A 14,153-nucleotide genomic window follows, 5' to 3' on the forward strand; every position below is an offset into this window, starting at 1 on the left:
TAGATAGCCAGTGGGAAGCAGCCACATAGCACAGGGAGATCAGCTCGGTGCTTTGTGACCACCTAGAGGGGTGGGATAAGGAGGGTGGGAGGGAGGGAGATGCAAGAGGGAAGAGATATGGGGACATATGTATATGTATAACTGATTCACTTTGTTATAAAGCAGAAACTGACACACCATTGTAAAGCAATTATACTCTAATAAAGATGTTAAAAAAAAACACACAGTATTTAAAAATACTCATGGTAAATAAAAATTTGTAATGCCCCAAAATCCTACAGTTCAAATGAGAAAGTTTTTTCATAAATGTAGCAGTTCCAAAAATTTACATGACAACACCAATGAAGAGTTGTAAAGATGAACAATACTTTACATGTTGTCAATAATCAAGTATAATTTTTATCAACCCTGGTAAAGAAAGGACTTAATTATGTTTCTCTTTTCTCTGTAGAAAATGATATTGCAGAATTGTTTTCACAAATCATGCAACCAAAATGTAGGTTAAAAGGTATTACAGAGGTGTGTTGAGCATTTAAATAATAAAAAATAGTGTGTTATTTTTCTGGAAAAAAAAACCAAAACCACAATGAGATACTATTTCGCACCCACTAGGATCCTATTACCAAAGGGGGGAAAACAAAGGAAGTACTGGTGAGGACACGGAGAAATTAGAACCTTAGTGCGCTGCTGGTAGGAATGTGGAATGGTGCTGCCACTGTGGAAAACAGTTTGACAATTCCTCAAAAAGTAAACAGAATTACCATATGATCCAGCAATTCCATTTCTAGATATAGACCTCAAAGAAATGAAAGCCGGGCTTCCAACAGCACTTGTACACCCGTGTTCATAGCAGTCTTTTTCACAGTAGATGGAAACAACTTAAATGTCCATCAACAGATGAATGAATAAACAAAAGGTAGCATATACATACAACAAAGAATTATTCAGCCTTAAAAAAGGAATTTTGACACACACCACAACATAGAGGAATCTTGAAAACATTACACAAAGTGAAATAAGCCAGACACAAAAAGACAAAAGTTGTATGATTCCACTTATATGAAATACCTAGAATAGGCAAATTTATAGAGACAGAAAATAGAACAGAGGTTATCAGGGACCAAGGAGGGAGAGGGATGGGGAGCTATTGTTGAATGGGTATTGAGTCTCTGCAAAAATGAAAAGTTCTGGAAATGGACAGTGGTCATGGCTGTACATCATTGTCAATGTACTCAATGCCTCTGGAGTATACACTTAAAAATGGTTAAAATGGTAAATGTTATATTTTACCACAACTGAAGAAAAGATACAACAGAAAAAAATCAGCCACGTGAATTATATGTTTGGGGTCTTATGAAGATAAGCAATAAAATATATCACCGCTATATTGACGGAATTAAGAACAGGCATTTCATTCAAGTGAAAAAGCACCAAAGAATCAACTGTGAAAATTCCAAGTTTCCTGGGCAAGATGACCAAAACATAACAGAAAACTGCTATAAGAGGTTATAGGCAGGTGAAGGCAACGTCTTTACTCGCTCCCTAGTGCTCTTGATCCGTCCAAAAGTGAGCTCTTGAAAAAAGTGATATATACTTCATTATCCAGCTAACCTAGAGTGTTTTGGCCATGGAAGTTTTTCTTTTTTCAACAAGTTAAATAATATGTCAGACTTTTAATGCTTGGATAGTTTTTTCTTTCAAACTTGGCAACACGACCCTTCAAAAGGCATGTGTAAAGACATTTGGGTTAGAAATAACAAACCTGTACCCTCCCAAGGTGCTGTGTTTATTTGAACATGTGATGATGCTATCATTCAAATAAACACACTTGGCTTTCTTTTCTTTCCCAACAGCCATAGCACAGACACTTTGCAAACGGGTATCCACAGTAGCAATGGTTAGTGTTGAAAAGTGGTTTCTATTATACAATCACTTCTGAGATGTGCTTTTTTAACAAAATGCCTCCTGTGCTAAGTGTTTTCCCATTTGCTATTTCTTCAGTTTCTAAAGAATCCTCATAATAAAGGCCAATCAATCCTACTTGTTGAGTCATCCTGAGATATCCCAAACCATCTCGATCCTTGCACCCTCTAAAATCCAACAAGATCTCATATAAACAGTCAAATGCAAATCAAGCCTACAGAAGCCAGGGTCCAGTTTATTAGGGAACACACGTATGAGGAGGGCTGAAAGAGCTGTCAGTTTGATGCCCAGAATCATCACAAACATTTGTGTCAGAATGCTGGAGGTTTTACTTAGAGAACTACCTGGAGATTTAAGAGGGAGGGTTCTCCAGGGACCCGGACAAAATTACCAGAGTGTGGGTCCAAGATGTTGTCCAATGGGGAAAAAGGCGATGCTTACAGCAGAGCTTCTTAACTTTGGCACTGTTGACGTTTGGGGCCAATAATTCTTCGTTGTGGGGACTGTCCTATGCACTGTAGGCTACTTAGTGGCATTTCTGGTCTCTACCCATTACATGCCAGGATACCTCCCCCTCCCAGTCTGGACAACCAAAAACGTCTTGTAACCCTGTCAAATGTCTCTCCTGGGAAGCCAAACTTCTCCTGGTGGAGAACCATTAGACAAACTCAACTTTCCCCTTCCTATCTGCATTACGGGTGCGAACCAGATATTTCAGAGGAAGAAAGGAAACTGAGGGAGCCCCCAGCTAAGGCTATGCCTGCTGGATGTACCTAAAATAAGAGGATCTCAGAGACAAAGACACAGAACCCATGTGTCAGTAGACGACACTGGAAAGAGGAAGAGGCCACACTGAAGGAAATACGGCGGGCTTTTGGTGGCACAAAGAAAGGGGAGTTTCAGCTCTACTGTCCCAGCTAATAAATTCATGTTGACCATTGTCCATTAATTCACCTTCTCTACAGTGTTGAAAGTGCTCTCAAGCACCATGATCGTAAGTCCAAATCCAGGCACTGTGGATAGGAAAGTTCAGAATAGAGATCTTATGTTATCAGAAAGGACGATGGCTTATGACAGGTTTAGTCAACTTGATATCATTCAAGTGCATCTTCTCTTAAAGACCAGCCTAAAATACTTTCAAAATGCTTAATGCTTCTAATGATGGTCCCACCTCCCCACCATAAACATTTTCACACAGGTGAATCCACTTCTCCGTCCAGCGGCCTCATTAAGTCACCGCCAATCTCTAACAAAATGGACAACTGGCTACAATGCTGCTTTTGGGAGCGATGAAAACTCCCATTCGAAATGATCAAAAAGGATAAAAATGGCACACCCAGTGGGGACATGCAGAGCAAGACAGGCTGTAAAGACACCGGAGGCCTCCAACTTGAGCCCTGTCCACAGCTGCCTGGGATATGTCAGTTTGACTCAGCACTGACTTCTCATACAGGCTTGTTATTTGTGAATGAAGATGAAAGGAACCATTCACCAGCCACCACCAAATGTTAGGTTTTCTTGTCTTAGATTTTGTCTTGAGGGAAGAGAGAACAGGACCTGATTTAAATCAGGCCCTGACTTAGCTGCTGTGATTGCTGCATACCCAAATATTCAAACTCAGCCACCATTGGAGATCAGATTTCAAATAACCAGCTAAAATAGAGCCCAGAACTCTTGAATCCCAACCCAATTTCTAGGATAGACTATTAGGCAAATTGGGCACTATTAGTCCCTGGTGCAGTATGTTTCTAAGAGTTAATTTCCTTAAATGAGATCCCTCAGAATTCTAAGGTTTTCAAGTAACTGCCAGGTAAAAAGAAGAAATACTTCTTCTGGCAGAAAATGGTCTATAATATGATGAAGTTTGACAGAAGGGAAATGATAATTACTGTATGAACAGCACAGTCAGGAGTCTTTTACCAAATAAGGTTATGATTTCTGCAATGAGTGTATTTCAACGAAAGAATATTTTCAGCCTGAAGAGCCTAGCTTCTTTTTCAAAAATGGTAGAATAGAGTAAATTCTGTTTAATACTAATGCACCTATTTATCAAGTACACAACTTTGGCATGAACATTATTTTTTTCTTTTCCATACAGCATGATGGTTTTCCGGGCACATTATAGGACTCTCAGATGTTTCTAATTACCCTGTGTGTACACCCAATAAAACAGCTGGCTCAAGATGTTATTAATACAAGAAGATCCAAAGAACTCATAAATCACCCTTCCTTTAGAAAGGGACAATGCAGTGGCAAAAAGTGACATATTATAATCTTGCTAAACAGACTTAAGTATGTTCTAGTGCACTTTCCTAATTTGCCAGGAAAAGGGCAGTGGTCTGCTTTCCTCACTGCAAAGGATTTTAATGTCAAGTTTCCCTTTTACCTCTTCTAGGGAAAATCTGATGAAAATTAGGCTGAGTTTTTGTACTAGGAAAGCTTAGAAAGTCCCCATAATCCAGAACAAATTTTTATTGAATCTGATGGGCATCTGAAGTTTGGTCTCAGAGTGAAGAAATCTCTCATTACTGCATAAAGTTCTTTCTTTTTTCCACCAAATCTTACAAAAAGCCAACACTGCAGTCATGCCAGTTTTTCAGTAATTATTGCATGAGTCTAAATGCAAGATAATGGAGTCAAGCAGTAAGCCGTTCCTTAAACCCATACCCTTCAACTCAACAGAAAATTGAGTTTTAATAAGTGCATCGGTGAGAGCATTACATTAAATTGGCAATAGAAGGGCATCTGGCTCATCTCACTTTCTTTGTGATATAACTTTGGGAAATAAATCACAAACAAACTTCCTCACTAACTTCATCCTTCCCCATTTGGTAGTTATTTTATTTTCCTGGACTGCATAGGCTGAAGAGGACTGTGTGGCTGCCCTCAAAATCATTTTCACATCATCTGTGATGTTAGTTCCAAGAGGTTTTTCCAACAATATACAAATTCATTATTCCTCCTCCACTTGGAAAATTTATATATACCTGAATATGACAAGCTGGTACAAATGTTCGACTTTTAGACAATAGATGCAAAACTGAGCCCAACTCGTAAGCCAATAAACGCTGCAGGTATATACTATATCACATAAACACGACTTCAGTATCTATTTTAAGTCCAGCAGCATCTTTAATTTGACTCCAACCTAGGAGTCCAGAGGTAAATGACACAAACGACGGCCAAGTGAACAGCACAAAGCGGGATCAAATGTTATAATCCTATATCACTGGGGATGCCCCATCCCTTCAAGGTGATTCCTTTTCCTCCTGACCATAGCTTTTGGTTCCAAAGCGTGCTACGTTGTTTAAATGCTCTCACCCTTGCCAGCAGGCTTGGCAACATGCAAGAGCTTCCTGGGTGAGCAAGTGAACCCCTCAAGAAAGCGGTACACGATCCGAGGCAGAGGTGGGCACAGTGCTAGTAGGTTGTCTCTGCCATGTGATGATGGTAACTGACAATACTCTGTGGGTAGTCTAACCCGCCCGGAGCAAGCCTAAATGTAAGCAAAGAGCCTTCTGTGCACTAGTGGAGTTGGTACTAGTAGAGTGCCAACATGAAGGCGTACTAGAAACATCCTCCTGTGTCTTTCTTGATGCTACTGTGCTATAGGGATCGGTAAACAAAGGAACCACCGTCTCTGTGGGACACAGGTAGCACACCCTATCCAAGAAAGGGACGTACTCTCCCCCAGTTCACAGGAGGTGGGGTTTGCTAATTAAGAGCAGGATTTGTTATTTTCAGAAGCAGAGAGAGATCTGCAAGGCAATCCAAGGAACCCACATACACCACCAGACTGATCCCTCTCTGAGCCTCAGGACAGTTCCACAGGAAGGTCAAGGCATTATCGGATTCATTTTACCAGCATGGAATCAAAGAGGTTCAATCACCAGCCCAGGGTCCTGGGACCAGTCAGTAATACACCTGAGCTAGACCACCGAGCGTCAATTGGCATGGTAATGACTAGAGGCAAAATAGGAGAAAATAAATAAATAAATAGCACAGACAGAAGTGTTTGAAATGGAACTTGAGATTGTTCCTTAAAAGACTGTCAGTATTTAGATAGACGCAGGATGGGAGCAGGAATTCCGTGTAGTGGGAAACTGTACTAAAGGTATGGAAATCTAACTGCACTTTGCCCTGAGTAGAAAGAACACTGCAGTCAGTGTTAAAAATGTAAAATCCAAACTCCAAGCACAGTGTTACAAAGGTGCCCTTTTTCATGCATCTTGCAGATACTGGAATGTGTTCTTTCCTGTGACCCCAAGCCCTGTAGAGACTTCTCAGATGATTATTCTGCTCCTGCGATTTCAGTTGCCCAAGAAATCACGAAGAAGCTGTGCTGGGTAGGTGTGTACATGCCACCCTCACATGGGCACCTGCAGAGACAATGTACTCTGTCAACCAGAATGAGTTAAGCATCTCCCAGGTGAGGCACTACACCAGCGCTGGGGATACCAACGTGAAGCAGACAGGGCCCTGTCCCCAGTTTGGAGCTCAGTGGAAGAAACAGGCACGGCAACAAGTAAGGGAAGTGGGGCTCTGTAGCCTGAGTGGCGCTTGGCTGACTCTTGCAAAAGCAGTGGGTGATGCCCAGGCAGACTGGGTGGGGGAGCACACCCCCAGGCAGAGGCATCGGTGTGAACAGAGGCACAGAAGGCTTGGAGCACTGGGAGACCTTGGCACCCCTAGAGGCTCAGTTTGGCAGAAGCAGAGAGAAAGGGGCACAGCCAGGGAGCCAGGCGGCAGCTGATCCTGGAGGGGCCCCGTGTGCTATGCTAAGCAGTCTGGAGTTTTCCAAAGATCATTCCACATGCTCAAGCTGACAGACTAGGAAAGAACACATGCTTTGTGACATTGTGTTGCAGACTCCAAGGAATTTTGAAAGGTCATTTATCCTAGGCTAGCCTAGCAAGACTCCTTTAAGAAGTCCCATCCACCCCCATGATACAGGCCAGACATAGCTTAAAAGCAGCAATCGATCACACATGACTTTCTCACAGAGCCAGCAGACTGCTGAACCCTCTTTTACCTAAGGTTTTTTTTTTTAAACTGTTCTGACTACAGACATACTTTCTATACTACCCACTCTGATGCCCCTCACTTTCCCGGCTTCAGGAATCTTCATCTTCAATCAAATAGCACCCCATTTTCTCCCAATTTTGGCTTTTAGGGTCAACCTATTGCTCTTCCTTGGTCCGACCAACCCCTGGAACTACCTTTCCATGAAGCTCCCTTCCACTCACTACCCTCTCCCTAACACACACACACACACACACACACACACACACACACGCCCTCATAAACAGAACCGATTTTATTTCCCTTACTTAAAAGCTCCAGTCAAAAATCATGTCATCTGTCTTATACAAAATAACGTTGAAGAAAGAAGTGACACAGCTTTTTTGGTAATTTGTTTCTACATCTAAGACCCTATCCTTTTTTAATTATAAATAACCAAGATTCCTTCTGCCATAATTCCAGGACCATTTTTCCACCCAAGGGACAAGAATTGCTTGGCTCTATCCTCTGTACATGAGGCTCTTTAACTAAAGATATTATTAAATATGATTCCCTGATACCATACACATCACTAAAACCTAACCCAAAATGACATTTGGAAGAGTATAAATAAATGCTTCTCACACCAGCCTTTGGAGAGGCTCTACAGTTCAAATAAAATAACAAACACAGTCACAGAGTTTGATTATTAAGTGTGTGATGTTCCCTCCAAGAGCTCATCACTCACTTCATTTAAGTCTCTGCTTACGCAGCATCTAACCATAGAGCCCCTCCTAACATGCCCGAAATAGTGATCCATACCTCCCACCAACACTCCCCATGATCTCCCCTCTCTCAACTTTTTATTTCTTCATGGCATCTATCACTACCTGACATTATATCATATATAATGTTTCTGACAGTATATTTTTGATAGTATACATCTGACAGTAATGTACACTCTTGTAGTTTTTAAAAATTTTGGTCGAATACATGTGATGTAAAATTTACCATCTTAATCATTTCTAGGTGTACAGTTCAGTAGTGTTAAGTATTATATATTCATATACTCTCTCGAATGTTACCTTCAAAACTGAAATTTAGTACTCATGAAATAATTCCTTATTTCCCCCCTTCCACCAACACCAGCAACTACCATTCTCTTTCTCTAAGAATCTGACTATTCTAGGTATTTCATAAGTGGAATCACGGTATTTATCTTCTTGTGACTGGCTCATTTCACTCAACATAATGTCCTAAAGGTTCATATATTATTGATATATAGCCACATGCTTTTAATATAGCAGGAGAACAAGGACTTTGCCTATTTTATTCATTGCTATATATTCCTAAAGCTTAAACCAATCCCTGGCACATAGTAGGTGCTCAGTAAGTATATGTTAGATGAATAACGTTCCCAACACCTGCCTTTTAAGGGTGCTTCACAACTTAAATAAAGGCAGTGCTCTACATTATGACATTTACTCAGTATCAGAAGATAATTTTATGAGGCTAAATATATTTTGGAGTAGTTGCACAAGTTCATAAGCACTCTAACTTGCCCAAATGAAAGGCAACCATTGTATTGGCTAATCTTTAAAAAACGTAAAACCTGTACAATGCATTAAGGGGAAAATATATGCACCAGTTCAAAGAGTGACATGTTGCCTTTCATCGGTTTCTGTGCTGGATAAACACCAAGGGATCCAAACAATGATAAAAAGGTGAACGACTCAGTGTCTGAACTAAGCCGCTCCCCAAAAAGTCTCAATGCTTCTCCCGACTGAGCAGTGATGTTGGTTTATTTAATGCCTCACTGAGAGTGAATTTTCTTCCATCCTTATGAGGAGAACCTACATAATGAGTGTAGCATCAAGGACGCTTCCATTCCACCCCAAAACACTGTAGTACTGAGTTGGCTTTCTGACATACATGGGGAGATTCTCAGTGTAGGGCAGCAAAGGAACCTCACAATAGGTGAAAGCGGCTAGAGGTTGTCATCATTACTATGGGCTGTTCAGAGCTTATTTAGACTATTAGATCACTAGTTTCCTGCCTAAAAAACCGAGAAACCTTCCCTCTCTCTTTTTCAGAATGATAAATATCAATGTCCCCTTTTCAGAGAACTCCTTTAGTAAGTTCTGAAAGAGTAAAAGCCAAATTCCTAAGCTAGAAATTCAAGGTGCTCCACAGCCGTGCCCCAGTCTACCTTCCCAGACTTGCCATCCAGGATTACTGCCTTTCATGCTTTCACCAGCAAATGCAACTCCTCTCGATTTCCACAAACCACCTGTGCCTGCATGTCTCCATGCCCCATTCAAATGGGTAAATTCTTCCTTCCCTTATCAACTTTACCTCTCCCTTCCCATCCATCTTTATTTTGGAACATATCATTGAGTCCAGTTGCACTGCCCCCATGAGTCTGCCATCAGACAACCTACTCCTACTATGAGCCAACGTGTTTAGCAGCTGGGGAGAGCACAAAGAACTGAACAGAAAAGGCACATGCCATCCCTTCTCTCTCAAAGTATTCTTCCTCAGCTAGAAGTGATATCGCCTCTTCTGAGGTCCTGCTATGAGCTTTCTACCTTAAATGAGGGTTATTTACATTCACTCCTCAAAGCATAAGCTCTTCAAGGGCAGCTTTACGATTTTCTTGTCCTGGAAAATCTAGCACAATGTTGTCTACATAATCACTTAACACATGGTCATAGGAGGCAACACAGGAAGAGAAGAGGTTTTTAGACTCTGGAATAAGAAAACCTGACTTAAAGTCACCTTTGATCAAACCACTGAAGCCTTGGTACTCACATCTATAAAATATGGATACTACCATTTACCTCTCTCAGGGCAAGCAAGCACCAAATGAAATAACATGGGATCATAGTTTTTAAATTCTCAAATGCTTTTTATCAGTGTTCAATTGGTGCTGATGGAACATGAGTCCCTCATGACTCCTCAGAGAAAGCAGCACCACATAAACCAAATGTGTTAGCTTAGCAATTGTGATTGCCTTTCAATCTCTTTCTCCACAAGTAAGACATGCCAAGCAACAGTATTATTTTATTTGAAATATTCTACTTGTGGCAACAGAGAATTCCTATGTTCTTCTTACCAGAGAAACTTATAACTCTATAAGCAACAACTTAAAAGTCCCAGGAGGTCATCTTCATTATACCCCCATAAAAAGCAAAAAAGCCATTAAAACTGGGGATATGTTTCCATTCTGTAAAAAGGTAAAGGCAGGAAAGTGCAAGGAGGCAAAGGTCAGAATGCCACAACAAAAGTCATATTTAGAGTTTGCTTTACAGAAAATTCCCTTTAATGTAAATATTCTGTTATATCATGTCAGTATCACATTCACAAAAATGAGTTTATCTTAGAATCTCAGAGTACTTCCCTTGGACATCATCTTCATTCAGGCCTCACTTTTAGAGTCACATTAAGTAGAAGATAAGGTTATTTCTCCCATTGAATTCCCAGGAAAAGAGAGTACATGCTTAACTGTCACAAGAAATGCACCTGCCTCTCACATATGAACCAGCCCAGACTCATAGTCACCATAGACCAGAAAGAAAAAACAGGAGCAGCACAAAAAAGGGAGGCAGGGACCTATGTCACCCCTGTGCCTACTAAACCCACCACCTACCTATTATCACCTGCATTGTGTGGATAAGTGACCTGAACCTGGAAAGGACAGTGAACTAGGTAAGCACGACCAATGGACATGAAGAAGCCAGCATTCGAACCCAGGGCTATTTGACTCCCGGTTGCTAATTCTCTGTTATACCATCCGGCCTTCCCAGAAAACCCAACTCCCTCAGGTTCTTCCTTTACTTGTCCCTCCTACACATCACAGTCAGACCCCAGAGAGTTAAAGAGGACACAGGGAGACCTGGGCTCTAGTCCCAGCTAACTGAATTGCTGTTTAATGAAGGGAGACTCACTTAAGCCAGTGTACCTCAGTCTCCTTGGCCAAAAAAATGGTGACAATAATATCCATTCTACCTCTTTCAAAATAACTGGACATCACCATGGAAATGTTAAAAATTATTTCTGCTCTTCTGATCATCAAAATGGATTATTTAATTAAGGTGCCTTAACTATGAAACCTATATGGTTTTCCCTGTATTATTTTGACTCCTTGGGGCAGGGGTCAGCAAACCCTGGCACTAGAGTCAAATTCAGCCCACTGACTGTTTTTGTAATGCAGCCACACCCTTCCCGTACCTACCATATCTGGCTGTTGTCACGATACCACACAGGGTTGCGTGCTTGTGACGCACACTGTATGGGCTGCAAAGTCTAAAATATTTACTATCTGGCCCCTTAAAGTTTGCCCACCTTTTAGTAGCCTTAAATATCAGAGGCCAAAGAGGAGCTGACAAGTTACAATACATTTTGAATTGTCCTCAAACTATTTTCCACGTAACACATCTTATTTGTCAAAAGATTTAACATATTGTAAATATAGATAGTGAGAAAAAATCAATTAGAAAACCACTTCCTGTAAGTAATAAAATTATAATAAACCAGTAAATCCCCAGATGATATCTTACATGCCTAAAAATGAATTTTGAAATTCTCTGTATTTCTAGAGAATCATAATCTCTAAATTCTACAAAATTACCATCTTCAGTAAAATAATTTTTAAAACTTGTCTGTCAAATTACCCTATATTTGATTTGAAGTACAGAAGAGAAATAGCTCAGGATATAAATGAAACAATTCCCATGATTTCCAATGTGAAACTATTCATTACTATGCCCTCTCCCTTTTACTATTATTTTTTAAAATTAAACTACTTTGCCAATCCTTTTGTGGCAGAGTTTTAGGGCCAGTTTTGAGATTTTTTGGTAAATAGTTGTGTTCCGTTTTGTATTTTGAATAGGCTGTGTGTATCCTGTTCCTAAACATCTGCTCTAATGCCAGAGAGGAAAGTGTGCAGCATGTTTTAACAAGTAGACTTCCTCTGCTTCTCAAAGCCTTCAAATATTTAGTTTCGAAGTGAATACACTTTAAGCCAAAAAATTACCACCCACCCAATTACTTTGTCATTCTTACTATAAAGGTTTATGAAAAATGCCAAAAGGAAGAGGAGCAGACATTATCGATGATGATGGAGGAAGAAAAGCAATGAGAGTAAGGAAGGCAATCAAGGAAAGTAAAAATGGGAATAAGCCATTTAGCCCGTAATAACCTAATTGGGAATTGCTTTTTCTCTTCCTTGTCTATAGCCCTGTAAAAAAGCCGAAAAACAATTTTGCTTATTACTGATAAAAAGTCCTAGGATTTTAGAGAGGGACTGAATTTTAGACATCACTAAATATAAGCCATTTATTTTATGGATGAGAAACACTAAGGTCCAGAAATATTAACTGTCGCACCCGGTGGATTTGCTAGTTACTGGCAGGACCAGGACCAGGACCAGAATCTAGTTTCCTGATCATCAGTTTAACACACTTCCCAGTAGACTGAGCTCTCTGTCCTGCTAAAGCATAGTGTGCCATTTGGCACCTAACAGTTAAATTTTTTAAAAAATATGCCTGAAGTACCCCTATCATAGCCAGGAAATTAACAATACCCCTTTAAATAGTATCTACGGGCACATGTTTTTTCCAAGTATAGACTATCAAGAACAGTGCTTTGACCTCAAAAGAAACCGGAGTCACAGTAAAACCGTAGGATAATCAAAGAGCTAATAAGGACTTCAAACTGCCTCCTTGTATTTTGTCTTGATGGAAATCAGTTTGAAACAGACAGCCCCCCCCACCCCCTAGACACATGCTCTCAAGACTAAACAGCAATATTCCATAAAAAGACCAGATCTAGCCAGTGTTATTATCTGTCTGACATTTGGGTTATTCTTGTGAGTAACTCATAAAGTATCATGGGTGCCTGTGATTATTTGAGTACACATGGCAAACCATAATTGGTCAAAAAATAATAAAAGACATTTTTCCGTGACAAAAATACCATATTGCATGACAACATGGCAGTGTGACAGCATTCAGTGGTCCACAATACTTTCTCCATTTACAAAGTAGTAAAAAAGAAACAAGAATTTAAAAGTAAAAAGCCTTTTTGCAGTAACTACCATAGTTAGTATTTAAATTATGAAAGATTAAAAGGCTTTAAGTGCTGACAGTAATCCACTAGCATATCTTCCCCCAAATCCATGTCATATATCAACTTATAATTTAGCCTTTTGATACATAGCAGAAACGTGGCAAAAGATGCAAGTCTGTATCCCTTTCTACAACTGAAATACAGATTTTTGACAATTTTTAGAAACTTTTTAGAACCTGGCTATTTAGGACATAAAAGTTTAAATTTAACCACTACCATCCAAATTTTATAACGTGAGTCAAATCTAACAAAAATTCTACTTATCACTGAGCAGATAAAATCTGAAATTGATCAATGCAAGCTGTACATCAGGGTCTTAATTTAAAGCCTCTTCCCTTCTGTCCTACTAATACCTCCCCATCACCACAAGGCTGTATACATGATAAACAATTAGGGGCAATACTCTCCTTGCCATCTCTCTCAGAAACCAAATCCCAAGTTAAAAATTATTCTGAAAGTAATTTAAAGGATCTCGTGAAAGCAGCATATGCGTACTCATAGACAGAAACCCATTCAAGCAGAGAGCAGTGTGAATGGAGGGGGTGTCTAAATGCTACGATCTCAAACTCTAGTCAGTAAGGACAGTTAGAACTCACCCACTCGGAAGTTCGTGGCTGTCAGGGTGTCGGCAGCGTGACCGTTCTCACTAATAAGAGTGGTGGTGTTCCCCTTCTCACAGCTGTTCTGACAGCTGCCCTTGGTGCAGGTCACTTTACAGATGCTCGGAGTAAAGACCACCTTGATGCGGCCAGTGTGGTTACTCACTAGGAGTGGAGGCAGGGAGAAAAAGAACAACAAACACATCAGCTTAGTATCCATGAACTTGCCTTGGAAGGTTTTAAAAAAAAAAAAAAAAAAAAGGAAAAAGAGAAAGGAAAGGAGGGAGAGGGGGAAAGAGAGAGCCCACAACCCGACAGGTTAAGGAAAGAGGGAAGCCTTTAGTGCTCGCTGCTCTGTATCCAGTGGTGTCTCTGAAACAGGAGTAGGAAGCTTAGCAAACAGAACTCTGGGATGCACTCCAAAACCACATTTGAAGTCGAGTCACTGGAGTGGGATTACTAACCACAATGCTGCACTTTATTCACGGGCAGACAAAGAGC

General features: G+C 40.4%; 1 protein-coding gene across 12 annotated transcripts in view; it reads right to left on the minus strand.

The window, feature by feature from the left end:
• LTBP1 (latent transforming growth factor beta binding protein 1) overlaps positions 1-14,153 on the minus strand; it is a 417,364-nt gene that overhangs the window by 235,673 nt on the left and 167,538 nt on the right. For 5 of the 12 annotated variants that reach the window (XM_082426963.1, XM_082426964.1, XM_082426962.1 and 2 more), the window contains exon 5: positions 13,650-13,817. The exons of 1 other annotated variant lie outside the window; for it this stretch is intronic. In XM_082426963.1, the coding sequence (XP_082283089.1) occupies positions 13,650-13,817 (168 nt within the window). Of the gene's footprint in view, positions 1-13,649; positions 14,033-14,153 lie in introns of those variants that run through there. 6 more of the 12 variants (XM_082426961.1, XM_082426969.1, XM_082426967.1 and 3 more) reach the window with 2 other exon arrangements.

Source organism: Balaenoptera physalus, assembly GCF_965194825.1.
Source record: "Balaenoptera physalus genome assembly, chromosome: 15".
NCBI classification, from domain to species: domain Eukaryota; kingdom Metazoa; phylum Chordata; class Mammalia; order Artiodactyla; family Balaenopteridae; genus Balaenoptera; species Balaenoptera physalus.